The sequence below is a fragment of the Odocoileus virginianus genome, chromosome 12 (assembly GCF_023699985.2).
Source record: "Odocoileus virginianus isolate 20LAN1187 ecotype Illinois chromosome 12, Ovbor_1.2, whole genome shotgun sequence".
In the NCBI taxonomy this organism is placed as follows: domain Eukaryota; kingdom Metazoa; phylum Chordata; class Mammalia; order Artiodactyla; family Cervidae; genus Odocoileus; species Odocoileus virginianus.
Window position 1 is genome coordinate 52,337,516 of NC_069685.1, and position 22,782 is coordinate 52,360,297.

A 22,782-nucleotide genomic window follows, 5' to 3' on the forward strand; every position below is an offset into this window, starting at 1 on the left:
ATTAGAAGCCTGAAAGTGGCATTTATCTTGGACTTCTCAGTTGTACCCAAATAAATACGCCCTTTTTGCTTAAATCAGTTGGAGTAGGGCTTCTTAGCACTTAGCACAGAAACAGTTCTGATGCACTGTGGTAGCATGCTCCCTACCACCATACTTTCAGGGTTCTGGGCTCCTGGCAGCATCAGTGTGTGGATTGTTGACGACCCCTTTCCTCCTGCCTAACAGAAATTTGCATTTTCAAGCAGCAGTGTTCAGGCCTTGAAGGACAAATCAATACTGATCTAAGCCCATCATGGCCATTCCTTTCTCTATGCCAGGGACTGGCTTCAACAAACTCATGTGACACAGTTTGGGTCAATGAGAAAAAAAGAAAGAAGACGGTTGAGAGAGAGCTTCTGGAAAAGAGCTTACTGGTGAAAGAGAAAGTCAGACAACCGTTTCTCTTCCTGTACATGGCCATGTGAAGTTGAGATGCTTGGAGCTGCTGAAGCCTTCTTGCAAACGTGAGGCTAGACCTTGTAGACTCATCAGAGATGGCAGAGAAAAACAACAGAAAGACTCTGGGTTCTTGGTGGCATAACAGCTGAAAAAGTAATTCTGAAATCACTCATTTCTAAACTTCCTGTAAAGTTAAGATATTTATGTCATTTAAGCCACAGTAGATTGAGCATTATTATTTGCAACCACAAATGTTGTTGCATGTCTAAGTGGTACAGCATTTAGTTCCCATTAAAACAACACACACGGCTAGTAACATCAGTTCCTTTTATTATTGTTTACTGTTATTTTCCCTAAACAACAGCACAATTCAAATAACAATGACACACACGTCCCACCCATACACACAGTACCACTAGCCTGCCTGCCAAACTATGTGGCCTTTGCTTGGTTCCTGGTGGAGCTGTCTGGAGACAGCCCCCTCTGTAAAAATCCCGACTTGGACATAGGAGACACAAGAAAGGGGGGACTTTAACCAGAGAATAAACTAGAGGACTTCTAAAGTCCTTGGGGAGTGCCAGCTTGGGAACATGCTACAAATGCCTGGGTGGAGGGCACACGGCACTGTCCGCTCTCATGAGCTGTTGGATAAATCCCATATGGGGATATAAGACCTGTCTATAACCCTTTGTAAACCAGGGCTGCAGAAACACTGTGGGGTGAGCTACGAGGGCTCCATCAACCAAACCAAGGGGCAGGTATGGACATTGGGAGCCCAGAATGGGAATCCCGGTCCCCAGAGAAAAGCAACTCTTGCATTAGCGGCAAGATAAGATACAAAGTGATATGTTATGTCCCCTTTTATTTATTTTGCAACTGTAAAATGTGCAACATTTTCATCATGATAGAAAAGGTAAAGAAAGGAAAACTTCCAGCATTTTGGCCTAATGCAATGGAGCATGACCTGCCAATTGCGCCATCTTGCAGAAAAACCTACTACTAACACTATCCAGGGAATCTGGTCAATCCATCCCGACCCCCAACATTTTAGCCACACTAAATCTATGAGTTCATCTATAGTAATGTATCCTGGAATCAGAGAAGCCCAGGGGTTGGGGAGGGAACAAGGAAGGGCCAAGACTGGGGTCTCAGGTACAAGTGACTTCCTGGCCGTCTTGAGGAAGCTCGTTGTTGAAACTGCTCTCTCCAAACGGTGAGTAAGGAGGAACCTGGGGAGCTTCGATAATCAGCAGGCCTTCTGGGGAAAGGGAGGCAAACACTGTCACAGGATCCACCTCTGCAGGAAGCCTAGGGAAAATACAAGATTCATTTATTATTTTTAATACAGCCAAACATTCTTTTATTCAATTGAAAGAAAATATTTTTGATATTGCCTGGTGGGATTACTATCAAACATAATTATTATTTATTATTATCAAAGCAATAAACTTAATGATCATAATCATAATCATTATTGTTATAAAAATAATAATCCCACCAGGCAGTTCCATTACTATCCCTAATATATAGATGAGGCGATTGAGATCAGAGGCGTGAACTGATTTGCCCAAGGTAACATAGCTGGCAAGCAGCACATGAGATGAGAATTGGAATCCTGGTCTCCAAACTCAAGAGGAGCTGATCATGACACTCCTCTGCCTCCCCTCCCAGGCACCAGACTTTTGAAAAAAAGTCCATGGTAGGGAAAGCCAGAAGGTTCAGTCACCACAGATCTTCCCACCGGTCTAGGCTGATTCTACCTGTTGTAAAGGCAGGGGTCTTGATGGAAGAACCAGGCAGTAAAGTGAGCCCATGCTGGTCATGGGCAGGACCCTTCCTGGAGGGGTTGGGGAGGTTTTTTTGCTGTGAACAGCCACCTGCAGCCACATGAACTGCATTTACCGAGGAGGTTCCTGATTAACAAGAAGCCCGCAGGGACGGGGGGCAGAGAAAGGGAACTTGGGCAACTGCCAAGCCAAACTTCTGAAGTGGAGACAAGGCCAAAAGTTTGGACCTCCCTAATTGCAACCCACTCCAGTATTCTTGCCTGGAGAACCCCATGGACAGAGGAGCCTGGCAGGCTACAGTCCATGGGGTCACAAGAGTCGGACATGACTTAGCGACCAAATCACCACCACTCTCGGCTGGGGGATGGGCTGACTCTTTACACGCTGATCCTTTACACGCCAACCCCTGGGGCATCTGGGACATGTGACAGGGCAGCCATGCTCCATAAGCATGGACAAGTTCGAATCACACCTCTTCCTGACCATGTGATCTTGGGTTAGTGATCTCACCTCTCTGACCTTATTTTCTTATAGGAAAAGGTGGTTTAAAACAGCACCTATCTTTTAGGGTGGTGTGAGAATTATATAGGATGATGAAAGCAAAGGTTACACAGTGCCTAGCATATAGGAAGTACTCAATAGGCACTGGCTTCCCCGTGGTCATTGTAGGCATCAGGTGTACAAGTGGGGCACCTTGATAGCTGTGACTATTTTAGCATCATCACTGACCCATGAAATGTCAGCGGCCAAAAGGATGTCGACTATCCAGGACAATGTTCCCATATTACACATGGGGAAACTAAGGCCCCAATATGGGAACAGACTTATTCAAGGGCTCTTACCAGGTGGCCTCTATGTTGAACCCACTAGGTGAGACAGCTATTCCTCCTCGGTCCTCTTGCAAAAGGGACTGAGGTTCAACGAAACCGGTGGGAAGATCTAGGGTGATTGAACCTAAAGAAACTAAATCCTTTCATTTATGACTAAGGTAAAGCCTCAGCTCTGTGTTAACATGCCTTTAACACCTCAGCTTCTACCATCTCTTCATATTTTCTCTCTTTTAACAAAGAAAGAGCGGATCTATGACTTAGGCCCTCAGGCAGGCAACACTGTCTAGTCGGAATTTAACCACATTTTGCTTTGGGTTTATTTCACAATTGGCTTCTTGAGTGAGTGAATGTCTGACTGATGAGAACTGAACCTTATCAAAACGGGGTTGATTGAAAAGAAAAAAAAATCACAAGCAAATAATAGTATAGGGACGTAAGCATAGAAGGTAAAAAAATAATTGAAGATGGTTTGTGAATGACTCATTTGGTCCCTCCTATCCAAGTAGAAGGGCTTCCCAGGTGGTGCTAGTGGTAAAGAACCTGCCTGCCAATGCAGGAGACATAAGACACAGGGGATAGATCCCTGGGTCGGGAAGATCCCTTGGAGGAGGGCATGGCAACCCACTCCAGCATTCTTGCCTGGAGAATCCCATGGACAGAGGAGCCTGGTGGGCTACAGTCCACAGGGTTGCAAAGAGTCGGACACGACTGAAGTGACAGCACATACGCACACACCAAGCAGGAAGTCCACGGGCTTTGAAGATGGGGAGACCTGTGTGCAAGTCCCACACCTGCTTGTTATGGCCACGTGACCTTAACTGAGTCCTGTCAACCTGTGAGCCTCAGTTTTCTCATCCACGAGATGAGCTTAAAAATACCAGCTCTCTACGTGCTGTGCTAAAAGTTACTTAAGTTATGTCCAACTCTTTGTGATCCTATGGACTGTAGCTTGCCAGGCTCCTCTGTCCCTGGGCTTTTCCAGGCAAGAATACTGAAGTGGCTTGCCATGTCCTCCTCCAGGAGAATCTTCCCAACCCAGAGATCTAACTTGCATCTGTTATGTCTTCTGAATTGGCAGGTGGGTTCTTTACCACTAGCACTACCTGGGAAGACCAATACCTACTCTATAGGATTCTTATAAAGATGGCATAAAATTAAACCTCTACATCTTAAAAAAAAAAAAAAAAAAGCACCATTGTCTTGTGTCCTGTCTATGGAATGAGTTTTCAATTAAGAAACTTTTTTTTTAAACAATCCTCAGAGCTTGCATTAGATGCTTATTTATTTACTGGCTGTACCATGTGGGATCTTAGTTTCCCAATCAGGGATTGAACCCACACCACTTGCATTGGAAGCACAGACTCTTAACCACTGCACCACCAGGGAAGTCCCAAACCTCTGCACCTCTTAACCTGGCTCTTGACACACCACAGCGGGCTACAAATGGCAGATCAGATACCGGGGAAGCTGTGGAGCAAAGACACTAAAGTCTGCTTTGGTTCTGGGCATCCTCCGTTGATGACTTCCTGCAGTCCCTGGTCTCTCACTCCAGGGAGGTGTGGAAAAGCCCCCCTCTCCAGTCTTTGCCCTGCACTGGACCTGACTTGCAAATTCCAGTCTCTCCCTCATCCAGTCAAAATGGGGTCTTTCCTAAGGGGATGTGTGTGTTGGGAAGAATTTCTAGCTGTGGGCAAGGCAGACGGCTGGAGCATTGCGTCTGGGAGGAAATCTCCAAAGGCCTCAGCTGGGTTTAAGGAGCTTCCCTAAACTCTAATGACTGGAGTATCTTCTGGGGGAGGCAATGAGACCTCTGAGATGGGGCCAGGGCCATCTGTTTTAAACCCCAGTCCCACTGCTTGGTGATGGAGTCAGGGCAGGGCCAGGAGGTCTCAGGACTCCCAGCTGCTCTTGTGTGATTCCAGTCTTGCTGAGTCTCTAGTAAGATTAGTCCCCACGGGCTGGGCACTGGGTTTGTACACATTCTCTCACTCCCCATCCTAAGGGAAGGTGGAACAGAAGCCCAGAGCAGTTTAGCATGTTGCTCCAAGTCACCCACTCAGTCGTGGCGCCAGGACTCCCTACACCCAGAAGCGAGACTCAAAATATTTAATGACTGACACAGCTGGACACTGACCAACTAGAATGGATGGATCCACGCCATGGTGATGGAGGAGGGTCCTGGGGGCTCTTTGGTTGTTGGAACGCCGGGAGGTTTGGAGGGTTCGCAAATAGCATCAGGATGGCCAAGTGACCAAGGAGAGCCTCTGGGGGGAGGGTGGCCCTGGCCATGATTAGTTCAATATTGTAAAAACCAGCCCAGCTCAGCTGCTGAGCCCCATTTGAGTAGTGGCTCTGCTTCCGGCAGCTTTAGGCATTTCTATCTGGTCAAGTAACTCACAGCAAGCTGTTTTTTCCCAGAGGCCTCAGAGATGGGGAGATCCATGAAAATGGCTGTCTTTAGAGATGATGAATTTGCTGACTTTCCAGCTCAGTCCCTTTCACAGCTTTGACCTGCCTGTGACTCCATCCTGAGACCTTATTTCAGTCTCTTAAAAGAAACATCAGCCCTTTTGCTCCCCTCCCATCTCTTCCCTCTCAGCAGTGTCTGATCTGGCTGTGGTACTAGGGGAAGGTGTGGGTCTTGGTAATGGCAGGCCAGCCAGGGAGAAAAAGTGTTTGGCGTTTGCCTTATCAGGAAGTGTCTGCAGGCTTTTGAGTACTCCGGAGACGCCTGGTGGGTTAGGAATGGGCACACGGCGGGAGAGAGACAGGACTGCAGAATCTTAAAGCTGAAAGCAGCCTCAGAATTTAGCCTGTGCCATCTGTCCAGACAGAGGACAGCTTTACTGGGGTGAGGGGAGGGGTTAAGATCTAATAACAACAACAGTAGTAAGAACACACCGACACTTATGGGGACCTGCTGTGTGCCCATCACGAGCTGCAATCTCATTTCCTTTGTGGGTGACTCCACAAGGCTCAGCATCACTCCCTTTTATGAATGAGGAAAGGGCATTCCTTGCTCAAGAACTGAATACAGTGAACTCAAGAGTTCAAGGGTCTGTTTGGGGCTGTTACGAATGCTCACTTTAAGGACCCTGGGTGTATCCCTTCGCCTCGGGGAGACTTAGTTTCCCCATAATATAAGGAGGGTATCGTCTCTTTTCCCCACTGCATACCTTTGCTGCAAAGGTGAAATGGGACTAGAAAGGGACTTTGGAGCCAGGAGTGCACAGAAGGGAGGAGAGCCGTTTAGGGGGATGAGGTGTCCGTGAAGCAGCCAGCCACTGGCACTTCGCTGTGAGTCTCTTCTCCCTGCTGGTATTGCCATCAGTGCCTCCGTCTGTCTGTCTGTCTTTGATTGTTTGGCTCAGCCTGGTGGTGGTCTTCCTGCTACTTGCATAATCCCCCAGTCTCAGCCCTTCTCACTCCCCTTGGCAAAACTGGTCCTTCCTTTCTCCCAATCTCTCAGCCTTAGAACCCTTGTAGGTAGTGAGTCACTAAGACAGCAGGACGCCTTCCAGCCTAATTCTTACGGGCGCCCTAGGGAAGGCCTTGGGAGACTTGGAGCAAGCAACCCCCAAAAGAGTCTATTGGGAATTTTGGGGCATCATATCACGTGGGTGGGTGAGTACCCCGATTTCCATGGAATCATGGACAAGTTGTCTCGCCTCTCCTATTCTTGAATTCTTCATCTACAAAACGAGATTGTTAATCCCACCTCGCAGGGCACTGAGAAGATGAGATGGCACCCCTGTTTCTGGGAACCCACTGCAGGGTTTGTTTAACTTCTCACAGGGTTCAATTCCCTGCCCCGGGGCGGGTCTCTTGAAGGAGAGATGCCCAAGAGGGGTCCCAGGCATGCCGCCCCAACTCCAATCCTCCCCTGAAATCCAACTGCCAGGTTACTTACTGGATTTTCTTTGTGAAGTTCTTGGAAACGATGCCACCCTCTTGCTGCTTCTCCTCGTGTTTACCTGGAAGGGAGAGGAGTCACAAGTCAGCGTCTGTATCCCACGGGCATCATTCAGGACTCCGCTCGGATGGGAATCCTGCCCTGGCCTCCGGTGTGGCCTGGGGCTTGGTCTAGAGGCTCCAGTGTTGGAGCCTCTGGTCCCTCCTCTGAGAAGTGGACCCTCTTGAAACCACCTCCCAGGCTGTTGTGAAGATGCAGTATGACAACGGGAGGTCAGGAGGCCTTGACCGTGAATTGTAGATGATTAAGAGTTAAGACTCAGGAAATCACAGGGATGGCATCCTGTCTTCTGAGACCTTGCACTGCACCTTCTAAATCTCACATCTCACCCTTTGCTCCTAACCAGCCAGGAGATCCTTGAGGCCAACATCGCAGAATGAGTGAGAGGATACAGTCAGGCTGGTTTGCCAGCCCCCTGGGCTTTCTAACGCACAGAGTCCTTTCCCAGCTCTGAGAATGGGCTTCTTTTCTCCCTGTTACCGATGGGAAAACTCAGGCCCGGGGATGGGTCCAAGCTCCCCCAGCAACTGTGTGGCAGCCCAGGCCTCAGAACCAACTCTTGGACATTAAGCCGAGGACTGAGGTCCGCTGCCCCTCTGCCTGTTCCAGCTTCCAGTTAGTTCTTTGAACCCCATTATCTGTACCTAGTCCTGAAAGAACTGCCTGGAAATAATGCATCCATCTCCAAAGACAAAACAGAAAACACCCAAAGGGTGTTTCCCTGAGAGATGACACATGAATGTGAAATTCCACCTGCCCCTCCTCCTCCCGGTTGGCAGACAAGGGCTTTTTTCTTCCCTTAGGAAGTAAAAATATGAAATTACAAGAGGGCTTGGGCAGACTGGCTGTCATGTTGCAATTTATGTAACAAATTCTGAACCCTTTGGCCCCTCCCCACTCTTGGGTCTTGGTTTTTTGTTCTGTTTTTAAGGGACAGAATGTCTCTAATTTCTCTTTAAACAAAGGATTAGACCCCAGCAGAGGCATTGCTGCTGCTGCTGAGTCGCTTCAGTTGTGTCCGACTCTGTGCGACCCCATAGGCGGCAGCCCACCAGGCTCCCCCGTCCCTAGGATTCTCCAGGCAAGGACACTGGAGTGGGTTGCCATTTCCTTCTCCAATGCATGAAAGTGAAAGGTGAAAGTGAAGTCTCTCCGTCGTGTCTCGTAGCGACCCCACAGACTGCAGCCCACCAGGCTCCTCTGTCCATGGGATTTCTCAGGCAAGAGTACTGGAGTGGGTTGCCATTTCCTTCTCCAATGCATGAAAGTGAAAGGTGAAAGTGAAGTCGCTCAGTCGTGTCTGACTCATAGCGACCCCATGGACTGCAGCCTACCGGCTCCTCCGTCCATGGGATTTTCCAGGCAAGAGGACTGGAGTGGGGTGCCATTGCCTTCCCCGAGCAGAGCAGAGTCCTTAGGCTCCTATTGTTATTCACTCCTCATTTGTGGGGCTGCACTGCTGGGCCAAGAATGCTCATTTACCTAGGGACACCCTTCTGAGGGGCTTTGGAATCTAGACTGTAAATAACCTTGTGTAATACAATGTCTTGCTGCAGTCAAGATTTTAAGCTGATAATTTATAGGTGATTACATTATTCATTACCTTTTTATTATTCATTATTCCTTTATTAATAAACTTTTCTGATTATAACACATGTGTATGTTTGAAAATATAGAAAGAAAAGACAATCAAAACCCTCCATAATTGCATCACCCCAAGAAAAACACATTTTTGTATACGTTCTAGATTTTTCTGTTACTGAGAAATGCATACATGTTATATAACATAAGTATATCATCTATTTTATAAAAAATCATATTGTATGTTATGTCCGGAACTTATTTTTCTCTCTTGCTGACCCATTATAATTATTTTTCCATATTACAGCAACTATTTGTCGACAACATGACTTTTTAAAAAATTAATTTATTTTTTAATTGAAGGATAAATGCTTTACAGAATGGTGTTGGTTTCTGCCAAACATCAACATGAATCAGCAATAGGTATATATTTGTTGACAACATGACTTTTAATGGCTACAGGGAAATATAAATTCATTCGGCCAATCCTTGGCTGTGGGGTACCGAGAAGGTTTCCGACGTTGGAAAGAACCTCACCGCACTGAACATTCTTATAGTTAGATTGTCACACCCAGCCTGACTGACTTCCTAGGATAAATTCCATGTTCTAGAATTCTGAAGGCTTGCTCTGTATGTCGCTAAATTGCCCTCAGGAAAGGCTGCATCAGTATAGTCTCCTGCTAGCTGCGCAGAAAGGGGAACATTTACAGGAATTCGTTTTTAAACATGAGTGTCTGCCTAACCAGAACACACTCTTCTGCGAATGAGCTGCTCTTGGAGCTTGGAGAGTTTATTCTGACCTGCCAAGTCTGTGACCACCAGCTGCCCAGTTCTGACACAGGCCCGTGGCCGAAGGAACACTGTGTGTCCCCTGGCCCACTCTCCAAAGCCTGGGCCTCCAGAGACCTGCTTCCCCTGGGGACAGGCCAGTGCCTCTGACTCAGCCCTTTTGCACACTTGATATCCTGGCAGCAACAAACGACAATGATGGTGATGGGAAGAGTAATAATAGCAAACTCTTTATATTGTACTTTCTTGGTGTCTACGACTATTCTGAGCACCTTACTGATATCAACTCTTAATCTTTCACAAAAACCTTAGAAAGCATTACCATTTTGTGGATGGGGAAATGGAAGTTCAGCCAGGTTAAGTGATGTGCCCAAGGTCACACAGCTTGGAAGTGCTGCAGCACAGACTCCGAGGCAGGGGTGTGGGCTGGGGTTGGAGTCTGCTCTGACATCTCCTAGCACTTTGCTCCTCTTCTCTGAGCCTCAGTGGTGGTGACAACAACTTCCTAATTATTGGGTACTGTGAGGAGCCAGCGAGAATGAGTCACAGAATTGCTTCAAACGTTGTAAAAGGGGGCTGCTTCTGGCTTATTTTGATATTTGAGGAAGGAACTGGTCCTCAGAAACGAAATCCCCCTGTCTGTGCTCTGAATAGAGTACTGGGGTTGGGGGAGGATCTTTGAGCAAAGGCTTGAAGGGGGCTGGGGGAGCGAGTTAACCTGGTTGAAAGAGGGTGTTGCTAAGAGGTTCCAGTTAAAGCTTAATTTGAATGTTATTTGAATATCTATTTATTGGGGCAGCTTAAGTATTATGAGTGATTTTTAACTTTTTAATTTTGCTTTCCTACCTACATTTTCTACCATAGAACATTTTTTTGTAAATAGAAAAAAAAAAAGCAATTATTATGATTCTTTAAAAAATAAAGGAGAAAGAACTCATCTAGAGGCCAGGGGAAGCCAGAGGCCCCTCACAGCCTCTGAGAAGTGTAGGCGTCACGGAGTGGCATCAGCACTTCGGGGAAAACCACCGGCCCAGCTGAAGAAAGAAGGTGCTGCTTCCAGGGAAGGCAGAGGCCCTGGGATTAACGGAAAGGGGTGGAATAAAGCCTTGGGGCTTTCCAGTTCCTTCCTCCGTCAGAGCCTGGCCCAGTGACCCATGAAGAGAACATTTCTTGGCTGGTGACTGTGGGGTGGGGGAGGGGTGTGTGTGAGGCATGATGGAAATCATCTAGTCTAGCAATTTCCAAACACTTCCCTGGACCTAGACACTCCTATGTGGTTGGATAAGACAGGTCTGCCTTTCAGAGATTCATAAACTATATTAGCAAATTCAAGGTTCTGATAAGTCCTGCAGTAAGGAGATCTGTTTGTAATTTTGCTTCATATGGTAACTTTGAAAATCGTGGAACTCCTCCCTCCATTTATTAGACTCCCAGTGATATCTTAAAACATGACATTTGGCAAATACTGATCTAGTCCAACTCCTTATAAAACCAAGGGTACATGTTAGGCCCAAGAGGTGGTAGGATTTGTCCCAGGCCACTCAATTAGAAGCAGATCCTGTCATCCTGATTCTGAACTGTCTAAGCAGGCTTAGCTTTGAATTTCTGACCTTGTTATGAAGAAGCAGATGGTCTCAGGTGACTGTGTCTGGGCCTCAGTTTCCTCAACTGTAAAGTGGGTGTATCAAATCTATGCATATTTCCTCAGAAGTCCACGTGAGGAATCAGTGAGCCAACACATGTCAGCCTTTAAAATCACAGTGCCCTGCATGAAGAGTTTGAGGAAAAATGGGTGTGTCATTAAGTGAGGTAGGAGGGGAGACTGGTCTGACTTCTCACGTCCCATGAAAATTGCTTTTTAAATGGAGCCCAGGATGTCAATTTGATTTTTAAAATCCCTATTATAAGAATCTCAGTATGTATGCTCAGGGCATTGGCATTCTGTCAAGTCAAAGTTGCTAAGTGCACAGTTGTGAAGCATTTTCAACCTAAAAAGGCATTGCCTGTTTTTGTCTTATTTAAGCCCTCAATGACCCCATTTTACAGATGTGGAAGCTGAGGCTCTGTGACTACTCAGAGCCTCTTGGATTAGTAAGGCACTCAGATGGGATCTCAGCCTGGAACTCCCAGACCCTATCTAGAAAGGAAGATGAAAGAAAAAGTCCTCCAGGTTAGACAAAGTTCTCCTGGAGGGGCCACAGGGTATGGGAGACGCTCCACCCAGGGGTGGAAGTTTCTGAAACCCTAATTAAAACAAAGACAGGAGCAGTGGTGATAATAATCACCTTGTTGGTAGAGTACCAGGCAGACATTTTCAGCTCCATCTTACAGACACTCTGCATTTATTATCATAGACTGTGCATATTTCATCTTCCCTACAGCCTTGCCAGTTGGATATTATTTATCCCCATTCTTTAGATGGGTAAACTGAGGCTCAGACCAGCGAAAAGACTTCCTTGTGCATATCCACCCAAAGAGCATAAACAGTGGTGGTGGGATTTGAGCCCAGGTCTCAGAGAGCATCTAGCAAGCATTCATGTATGTATGCATATATGAATTGGGGCCTTACTTTGTGCCCAGCATTTTAATAACACAACAACAGCAATAGTACCGATCCCTTATGTTCTAGGCTTTGTGTACGAACTCTACATGCGTCATTTTTTGTACGCACTTAACATGTGTTGTCTCATTTAAGACAACAGTCCTCAGGCGGTGCAGCCATTTAAACCCCAATTTCCAGATAAGGAAACAAAGCACAGAGAAGAGGTTTCAGATGTCTGGCTCCTCAGCCAACTCAGGAAGCCCTGGCTGCCCCCCTCCGCCAGCATAATGCTCCAGTGTGCCTCCCAGCCCACCACACCCTCCAGAGCTTCTGATGTTTATAATTCTGCTCCGGGAGCCTCTGAAGCTCCCCCCACCCTGCCTCCGAAGGCTGCTCTGCTAGGGCTTGTCTCTGCCCAGCCCGTTTGCAATGCCTTTTATTGATTTTCCGGCCGTAGAGCTTGCCAGGAACCTGCTTTTTAATAGAATGTTAATTGGGAGGGAAGAGACAGAAAGCTTTTCCCCGGCTGCCCTGCTTCACAGGGACTGAGCCTCCGTCTCCTCTTTCCTGTTCCCCCAAACATTCCCTCTTCCAGGATGGGATGTGGGCAGGCCCAGACTCTGCCGGCTGCTGACTCATGGCGTGTCCTTGAAGTTCCCGCCTGGGCCTCAGCTTCCTCAGCAGTAAATTGGGACTAGCCCCCTCCGCTTCTAAGGGCTGGAGTGAGTTGAGAGCAGGAATAGAAGAACTGTAGCCCTTGGTACCTGGTAGGTGCTCAACATACCAATTCACTTTCGACCTCCCCATTCCCTGACTTAACCTCTCTGCACTTCAGTTTCCTCATCTGTAAAAAGAAGAGACAGATAAGACCTGCCTCTTCAATTGTGTTCACTGAGATGCCACAGGTAAAGCGCTGAGCATGGTGCCTGGTAGACAGTAAGCGCTCAATCAAGGTAACCGCATCATGGCTTTGTAACCACGATTATGCCTCAGTTTCCTCATGTGCGTGGGACAAGGGGAAGGTGTTTCCCTTGAAATCTGAGCTAGTTACAAACACCCCCTTCTGGGCTGTGTCTTGATGTTGGGGTGCATGAACCCTGCTTCTTGTTTGGTTTTTTACCCCTATATCTATTATTCTTTACATTAAATTCTCTCTGTTAAAACAGGCAGTGTGGTTTCCATTTTCCTGCCTGTTGGCTGGTTGATGCTGCACCCAAAGGTTAAAATTTCTCCTGGGAGCCTGAAGAGAAGGGCTTTTCTGCAAAGATAACTTTTATGGGTTGCATTCCTGAGCCCTGAAGTCACCTGTGTCATGCTGTCATGGCGTCCCCTCTAAGGGAGCGTGCTCCTGGCTCTTGGGGCTGGGCCCTCCCCTCCCTCCACCCCCATTCTCTCCTTCCTGTCCTCCCCCACTCACCAGACACCTCCACGTATCCGTCCTTGGTCTTGACCATCAGCTCCTCGGGCTTAAAGCTGTGCACGTTGACACACACTTTCCAGGGCTCCCCGGGGAATGGTGGGGGGTTCCTGCCCTCGGCAGGCACCCCGAATCTGGTCATGGCAGTGGGCCCCCGCGGCACCATGCCCGACCTCAGGGTCCCCGGCCAGGCAGAGGAGAGTCGAGGCAGGGCCCAGTCAGGCCAAGAGGCAGTCAAGTCGTCGGGGAAGGGGTCCATGCCAAAGCCATCGTCCAGCAGGCGGGAGGACAGGGGCGAGTCCCGGAAGGGGTCCCGGCGCCGGCGGCTGGTGTAGTGGCAGGGGAAGGGCATCTGACCGTCAGCCATGGCGGCTGCGAGCGGAAGGGGAAACCGAGGCTCAGAGAGAGGGAGCCACCTGCCCGAGGTCACACAGCAAGGTGAGGGGCTGCGCTGGCTTTCCAAGCTTACTCTTCAGATTCTGGACCATCCACCGCCAGGGACAGAGGCACACGCTTGGCTGGGGTCCGAGCCCCCAGACACTCCAGCCGCCGGAGGCCACCTCCGGTTTGGTCCAGCAGAGTTCTCAAGCACCCCTCTCCACACAGCCTCCCCGGAGATCAGCCAGCCGCCGCTGTCCGCCCAAGCCGTCCAGGCTCCCGGCCAGAGCCACTGAGTGAAGCCGAGAGCTTTAATAAACCCGGGGACGCAGGCCTAGAAACTTCTCCTTGCTTCTCGTGGGCTGGGCGCCTTCTATTTATTGCTGCTTGGGGCTGGAGGCGGGTTCTGCAAACGCCTCCTGTCACAGGAGTATTCGGAGGTGATGAACCAGCCCCAGAGAATCCGCTGAGGGGGACAGCTGGGCTCCTGGGGGCCGGGAGGCGCCTCCTCCGCCTCTCCGGACTCTCCTCCCCCGGCTCGGCTCAGCCCCGCCCTCCCTGCCGCTCTCTCCCCCGGAGCCGCCCGCCCCTAGCCGGGCACTATGGCCCGGCTATTAATAACCCTGCCTGGGTGAGGGCTCAGGTCACCCTCTGGAAATACCTTCCTCAGAGCCTGCTGCGTCCTGCCTCCTCCCTGGGGACCCGCGGAAGGGGCGGAGAGAGACTCCGGAGCCCAGTGGATTTTAAGGCAGATGGCCCTGGTTTGCCATGCCCTCTTCCAAGCCTTTAGCATCCTCAGGCTCTCAGCGCTTGCCTTCTGAGGGGAATAACATTCTTCCGCAGGTGGCTCTGAACTATCTGCTTTCCCACCTGTAAAGTGGATGTAACAGTAGCCTCCTGACGGATGTGTCATCCTCCTTAAAACATTTAGCAAACCATCACTTTTATATTTTCAATGTTGACTCTCAATTACATAATGCTTGCTAGGTGCCAGGCTCTGTTCTAAATGCTTTACAAACATTAACCTGCTTTATCTTCACCATCAGTCCCATGAGGTGAGGGTACCACGGTGATCTCCATTTTACAGATGAGGAAGCTGCCATGGGGAGTGGTATCCAATGGTAGCTTCTCTTATGGTGAGGACAGTTAATCATGACAATTATCAAAGGTGTTGTATTCAGGCAGGGTGTCTGGTCTGATACACCCAGCCCAGAGAGGGTCTGTTTTCTAGATTCCCCTGCCCCTTCCAGGTAGCTCAGAGAATGAATTTGTAAATTAATCTTTGATCTCAATGCTCCTAGAGCTTGAGTTTGTCTTTGATCTGTCCCCAGCAGGTGTGCAGTCTGCGGCTTGCCATTGATCCCTCTGTGGGCTTGGGGTCTGGGTCCTGCCTTCCTTGTGGTGTGGGGTGGGTGTGGTGGTGGGGGGTTAAGGAATTCAGTGAGTCATTGGTTGAGAAATCAGTTCGGTATTAAGCAGGGCGCACATGAGGCAGCTTGCTAAAAATAACAGTATGGCGGATGACAACATCCTCATCGTCTACTGTGCCCCGTGCACCTGCCACGGGGCTGCGCGGTGGTAGACGTTATGGCCCTGAACTCTCATAAAGGCTCCCCGGGCACTGTCGCCACGCCCATTCTGCAGGTGAGGAAACAGGAAGCGGAGCCTGGGCACACTGCTGGGGCGAGGGGTGGGCCTGGGGCAGAACCGACCAGCTTGTGCTGAGCGGCCTTCCTCCTGGGCCGAGAGAGGGAGATGGCGGCACTCGCATCCCAAGTGACTGGGGTGAGATCATCGAGCTGGAAGCTTCAGGCTGACGTCACACCGGGCAGAGAGGCCTCAGCTCTCTCTGTAATTACAGCGGGGCGAGGCTGGCTGGGTGTGGAGCCAGGATGGGGAGAAGCGCTGCATCACACACAGAAGAAGGCTGGCCCTGTCTTCAACTGGGGTGGGGGCTGGGGAGGTTTCCCAGCCTGGGTGGGGATGGCAGGACCCCAAGGGAGTGAGTTTTGTGTGTGGGCTGGAGTGGGTGGGCTCGGTGAGTGTGTTTCTGTGGGGATGGGGCTCTGTGCCCAAGTCTGCTGATGGGTGTGTTCTAGAAGACTCTGCTTCTCTTTCCTCCCAGACTTCCCTTCCACAAAGCCTGGGGAGTGGGGGGAAACACACACTCAAGGACCTCGTCTACCTTCTCAAGGATGATTGCGGCTTCCAGGCCCACAGGAGGGGAGGGTCCTGGTGCAGCTAGGAAATAGCAATGGCAATCATTACCATTTATCTGGCACTTCTACGGGCCTTCACTGATGCCTCAGACAGTAAAGAGTCTGCCTGCAGTGCAGGAGACCCGGGTCAGGAAAATCCTCTGGAGAAGGAAATGGTAGCCCACTCCAGTACTCTTGCCTGGAGAATTCCAAGGACAGAGGAGCCTGGTGGGCTACAGTACAAAAGAGTTGGATACATCTCAGCAACTAACACTTTTCTACGTGCCAGGTTTTGTTCTAAGCACTTTATGTATATTAGCTCAGCTAATCCTCCCTACAACTCCACAGGGAAGGGACTTTTATTATCCCCATTGAACGGCTGGGGAAACTGAGGCACACTGCGAGGATATGTGTCTTCCTCGTGTCCACATATCCAGGGAAGCGGCAGAAGTTTGGCCCCTGCCTCCTCTGCTCTCCTACCTCTTGCAGTCGTGGTCACTGCTCACATTTATTGAGCACTGTGTACCAGGCCCTGTGACCAGCACTTTGATTCATCACCGCAATGAATCTCCAGGGTTCAGAGAGGTGAAGCCACCTGTCCTGGACCACACAGCTGAGTGAGGGTTGGAACTTGAGCCAGTGGGATGTGGGAGTCTACCATAATTACCAGAATGGGATGATATTGCCCAGGCCCTGTTTTGGTGACCTTCCTACATGCCTTCTGTCCCATTCCCCATGCAGGCTTGCTGTATTTGTGGCTCAGGCCAGCCTTCTGCTTTGGGAAGCTGAGCAGGGAGGCAGCTGCTGGCCCTGCTGACAGCCATCCTGGAGAGGAGTCAGCAAGCCCCGCGTGCTGTCAGCAGGCAGGTGAAAATACGGGGTCAGCTCCGGGAGAGGCTAGGGCGGGGATGGGGCCTCCGGGCTGTCTCCTGGGGAAGGCAAGACCCTGGTGGGGCTGGGGAGGGGCGATGTGAGACCCCAAGTCCCGGAACAAGGGTTCTCTTGGCTGCCGTCTTCTTGGAGCTTTCACATGGGAAGGGCCACAATTAAGCCTCAGACTGCCCGGGGGAGGGTGACATCACTGTGCACTATGGAAAGTGGGGCCCTGGGAGGAGAACCGGCAGCCTGGAGTTGCACAGGCAGTGCCAGACGAAGACCCAGGCTTGTCAGCTGCCCGATGCGGTGCTGTTTTTCTTCCCACTGCAGTGAGAAACCCAAGTTCCTCCCTCCCCAGGCTTCGCCCCTTCGCCTTCAGGTCCAGCCACGTTGGGGCGGGGGGCAGGGGGGGTTGCTGTGGGAGCTGAAGGGGGTTGTTCTGTGAATCCCTCTGAGTCATGGGTTTCTGGATGTCATTTATGCCTAAAGTTTCATCTACAACTCCAGGGGACTCTTGTTCTGGGTGTGGAGGGAGATTCTGGCACCCCTTACATTCATTCAGCCTCCAAGTCCAAGAAGACTCAGCTCTGCGTTCCCTCTCTTGGACACCCCCAGATCCAGCTCATTCCCAAAAAAATGGAGCAAGTATATCTTTTTCCTTCCTTTTCTCAGCTCCTCTGTGAATGACAGAAATGGAATTCCCAGCATCTTCAGCTCCTTAAGGCAGGACTCTTAGGTATATTGTTCCCAGCAGCATCCCCTGTGCCTAGAAGAGTACCTAGTGCATTAGGGGGGAAAAGGAGATCTTGGCCCAGTAGATGATGTCTCATAACATCATCTATTGTGTCTGAACTGTCTTGCTTACATGTGATAGACTCTACACACAGTGACAGCATTGAAATATTAACTAAAATGCCCTGAGTACTTAGAAGGTGCCAGGCACCAGGCTGAATGCTTTCCAAGCATGTTTTTGTTTAATTGTCACAGCAGCCCTCCCACCCTGAGGTTTGCACTATCATCACTCCCATTTTACAGATGAGGAAACTGAGACTTAAAGCATGATGTGACTTGTCCAAGGCCACCAGCCTCTGGGTTCTGAACCCAGGTGTGTCTGAACTTCAAGATCAATGCTCTTTATTCTGCTCACACAAACACATGATTAATATATAAAATAAAAAACAACCCACATGGTCCCTCCCTAAACCAGTCCATGCCCTCCTCCCATGTAGGTAATGCTTCTTATTAAGCTCTAGCTTCTTCCTACCATAGACTCCAAAATTCTCTCCAGACTGCTTCCTCTAACTACCTCTAAAAGTAATTATAATAATCCTAATAACAATGTAAACAGCAGAATGTAACATTTTGTACCAGTTGTGCTTTATGTATAGACTTATTTAATCCTCAGCCAAATTGCTCCAAAGTCAGTGTCATTATGTCCATTCTCAGATGATGCTACAGAAGGGGCACAGAGAGGTTAAGTAACCCTTCAAGGTCACAGAGCTACTCTGTGGCAGAGCTGATATTAAAAATCCAGGCAAGTTGGCTCCAGAGCCTGTGCTCCTAATCACTTCATCATTCTGTGAATAACAACAATCAGAATAACAAAACAGTAATGATCCCACCATTATTCAAGACATGTTAAGTGCCAAGCTTTGCTAAATGCCTGGTATATCTTCTCTCTTTTCATCCTCATAACAACTGTAGAAGCCAGGATATTGTTAAGCCTAGGATATTGTTAACCCTGTTTTATGTTGAAATGTCTAAGGCACAGAATCAGATCTGTGCTGACTGGTTTCTAAGCCTGTACCTTCAACTGCCCAGTGAGCTGGGCCACCTGGCACCCACTGTGTGCCCAGCCAGAGCACCAGCTCTCCAAACCCAGCCAGATCCAAGAGATCACAGCTGACCTGCAGGTCACAGCCCACCCCTCCCTCCACCTTCTCCTCAGTGGGCCTTCCTCTCTAGAACTTTCTGAAAGTCCTCCCAGACCTTCTCAGTAGAATGACACCAGAACACACTATACTTGGGAGCCTGCAGGCTGCTGGGGATAAGCCATCTTGGTATACATCAGACCATGATTTGAATCCTGTTAGCTGTGCTGCTCTGGGAAAGTGTCTTAGCCTCTCTGAACCTCTGTCTTGCCAGCTGTAAAACAGGGATGATAATATTACGTATATCACAGGGTTATTATTTGCCCAGATTATGAGGGGAACATTGTTGGGGAGGTAGGTATGGGCCAGATGATGTAGGGCCTTGTAGACCCCATCACGGAGTTAGACTTTGTCCTGAGCACTTTGTTTTTTTAATTTTGTTTTGGGCTGCACGTTGAGGCATGTGGGATCTTCATTTCCCAACCAGGGACTGAACTGTGCCCCCTGAAGTGGAAGATTTGAATCACTTTGAAGCTTTGAAACCACTGCACTACCAGGGAAGTCCCCTGAGTACTTTAAAGATCCACTGACCTGTTTGGAGAGGGAAGGTGATGTGATGAGATGTGAGATTCTAGAAAAATCACCAGCTGCTTATGGAGAGTGTAGTATGGGGCAAGACTCCAGGGAGACCTGCAAAGAAGATTGCTGCAGAATCTGGGGAAGAGGACGGCCTGGGCTAAGTTATTGGCTAAGGAGAGGCAAAGATGAGCATAATCCTTAATATAGTAAAGAGAAGCATTTTGAGCACATGATTGGATGGGAGGGGAGGAGAGGGTTACATCAACTGCATTGCCCAGTTTTTCGATCTGGGCAACTGGGTGGATGGTGGTGCCATCCAATGACATGTGAGGATGAGCAGATGAGGGGAGTGAAGAGACTCAGTTCGTTCATTTACTCATTGATTCATTCACTATGTATTTATTAAGTTCTCATGCACACAGCTCTAGCCTAGGGGGCTAGAGAAAGCAATGAATGAGGCAGAAGTCTCTGCTCTTGCATCTATCAACAAGCACATAATCAAATCAACAATTTAAACAATTTTAGAGGCTGAAAAATTTTACGGAGGAAGTAAAGGCTGTTGGATATGTTTCTGATCTGATTTCCTGCTCCCATTCACCCCTGAGCTGAAGTCCCAGTGGCTTTCTTTCTGCCCTTGGGACAAAAGAGTCATATGTATTTCCATCCAAGGACCTCCCCACCGCCTATGACACTTCTCCCCAGATCTCCACACTTCTGGTTTCTCACTTCATAGGTGTCTCTACTTAAATGTCACTCACTCAAACAAACCTTCTCCTATCATGTTCTCTCACATCAGCTGGTTTCTTTTTCTTCATAGCCCTGGCTACTAACGGACAGTGACATCTTACCACTCTATTATTTTTTTTTTTTTTTACCTGCCTCTTCTATTAGAATGAAAACTTCATGAGGGCTGAGTGTGGGGACTTTTGTCATTTAGGGCTCTGTCCTTGGCACATAAAACAGAATTTGGCACATCATTGGGATTCAATAAAATTCCGAGCACTTGGTAGGTAGCAATGACACTACTGTGGTTGCCCATGTGACTAGCTGTGGTCAATGAGTTGTGAGCAGAAGTGATGTCTGTCAATTCCAGTTCAAAGCATCAAAGCATTTACTATAATTTACCCCAGGGAGATCCTGGCTTCATGAAGGCAGGACCTTTAGGTGATTTCTCCTTCCTTAGCACTATGGTCACCGACTCATCAGTGAGGGGCATCTCCCTACTGGATGAGAAATAAAGTTATGTTCTGTAAGACTGTGAGACTTGGGGTTTGTTTGTTTGTACTGCATTGCTATTATTGTTCCGTTGCTAAGTCATGTCTGACTCTTTGTGACCCCATGGACTGCAGCATACCAGGCCTGCCTGTCCCTCACAATTGCTTCAGCTTCAGCATCAGTCCTCCCAATGAATATTCAGGGCTCATCTCCTTAGGACTGACTTGTTTGATCTCCTTTCAGTCCAAGGGACTCTCAAGAGTCTTCTCCAGCACCACAATTCAAAAGAATCAATTCTTCTTCAAAGTGCAGAATCTTGGGAAGAGGATGGCCTGGGCTAGGTTATTGGCTAAGGAGAGGCAAAGGTGAACATAATCCTTAATATAGTAAAGAGAAGCATTTTGAGCACATGATTGGATGGGAAGGGAGGAGAGGGTTACATCAACTGCATTGCCAATCAAAATTTGCCAACTGAAAAATCAATCAAAGTGCTCAGCCTTCTTTATGGTCCAACTCTCACATCAGTACATATGAGTACTGTAAAAATCATAGCTTTTATTATATAGACCTTTGTTGCCAAAGTGACGTCTTTGCTTTTTAATACACTGTCTAGGTTTCTCATAGCTTTCCTCCCAAGAAGTAATTGTTGTCGCCATCCACAGTGATTTTGGAGCCTGAGAAGAGAAAATCTGTCCCTGCTTCCACTTTTCCCCCTTCTATTTTCCATGAAGTGATGGGACTGGATGCCATGACCTTAGTTTTTTTCATGTTTAGTTTTAAGCTAGCTTTTTAAATCTCCTCTTTCACCCTCCTCAAGAGGCTCTTTAGTTCCTCTTAGCTTTCTGCCATTAGAGTGGTATCATCTGCCTATCTGAGACTGTTGATAGTTCTCCTGGTAATCTTGATTACAGCTGGTGACTTCTCCAGTCTGGCATTTTGCATGATGTCCTCTGCATAGAAGTTAAATAAACAGGGTGACAGTATATGGCCTTGTGGTATTCCTTTCCCAATTTGGAACCAGTCAGTTCTGTGTAAGATTCTAACTATTGCTTCTTGACCCACATAAAGGTTTCTCAGGAGACAGGTAAGATGATCTGGTATTCCTGTTTCTTTAAGAATTTTTCACAGTCTGTTGTGATCCACACAGTCAAGATGTTTGATGTAGTCAATGAAGCAGAAGTAGATGTTTTTCTGGAATTCCCTTGCTTTCTCTATGATGCAACGAATATTGGCAATTTGATCTCTGGTTCCTCTGTCTTTTCTAAACCCAGCTTGTACATCTGAAATTTCTTGGTTCAAGTAATGCTAAAGCCAAGCATGAAGGATTTTGATCATAACCTTACTAGCATGGGAAATGAGCGCAATTGTCTGGTAGTTTGAACATTCTTTAGCACTGCCCTTCTTTGGGATTGAGATGAAGATTGAGCTTTACCAGTTCTGGCATCCTGGTCTATTCTGATGAATAGTCTTCCAAATTCTATGCTTTTGTGGTTGTTAGTGTTGCTTCAAAAGAACTTTCTTGGTGCTAGTGTCATTCTGAGGGTAAGTCATTCTATCTCCTCTATGGAGAGAACTGGCTGGGAAAGTGGTATCTATCCCTCCTAGTTTGGGATTCTCGTACAGAGTGCCATTATGAAACATTAGTAGAGAATCACTCTGAAATTTTGGGGGGAGAAGTGGAAAGTCTATAATCCTGAGGGCGTTTTCCTCATGTATCTCTGAGGTGAGAGCAAGAGCTGGTTTGACTAGCTGGTGACCATGACACCACGCAGCTGCTTTGGAAAACAGTGTTTTTTTTTAGGTCCGGGAATGACAGCTCTTAGGAGGATTCAGCCCAAGAGGGTTCTCACGGTTTCTGCTGGGAGGGGGAGAAAGACTGGAGTAACTGGGGAGGATGTACAGAGGTGGACAAGGAGAGATGTAAACGAAATACCTGCTTCTCAGGACGGGCTTAGTTTCACCTTGACTATGACTTACGATGGACTGTAACTGAGAATAGGAGTCAAAACAACTGTGCCTGAAAGAACAGAGAGGTTTAGTTCTTCCGAATATCAAAGTGCAGAGACTTCTGTCTGAGCTGCCTTGATGCTGTTGCTCCACAAAGTGCTTAGAGACGGACACCTTTCCATCTTGCTGGCCCTTCTTTACGGGCTCCATTTCCAAAGCCATCTCACGGACCAGGGAGCCACCTGAGTTCCGGCCCTCATGTCCCCACTCCAGCAGCAAGAAGAAGGAAGGGATGAGAAAGAAGGAAAAAGCACACAACAAATCTCTTCTGTAGACATTTCTGGAGGCTACCATGCAGAAA

General features: G+C 48.4%; 1 protein-coding gene across 1 annotated transcript; it reads right to left on the minus strand.

Moving 5' to 3' along the window:
- Window positions 1–751: 751 nt before the first annotated feature.
- HSPB8 (heat shock protein family B (small) member 8) lies at window positions 752–14,277 on the minus strand. The gene is made up of 3 exons (XM_070475269.1): window positions 13,358–14,277; window positions 6,966–7,029; window positions 752–1,746 (listed from the first exon to the last, which is right to left on the minus strand). Exons 1-3 carry the CDS (start codon window positions 13,722–13,724, stop codon window positions 1,587–1,589), a joined length of 591 nt encoding a protein of 196 aa, XP_070331370.1. The 5' UTR covers window positions 13,725–14,277; the 3' UTR covers window positions 752–1,586.
- Window positions 14,278–22,782: the final 8,505 nt, after the last annotated feature.

What these genes read in the sequence shown, in the direction of transcription:
- HSPB8 (XM_070475269.1), bottom strand. Translation starts at nt 13,724, where the DNA reads ATGGCTGACGGTCAGATGCCCTTCCCCTGCCACTACACCAGCCGCCGG. An exon ending in CGGATACGTGGAGGTGTCTG is followed by an intron (nt 7,030 to 13,357) that starts GTGAGTGGGGGA and finishes TCTCCCTTCCAG; the next exon opens with GTAAACACGAGGAGAAGCAG. An exon ending in AACTTCACAAAGAAAATCCA is followed by an intron (nt 1,747 to 6,965) that starts GTAAGTAACCTG and finishes TATTTTCCCTAG; the next exon opens with GCTTCCTGCAGAGGTGGATC.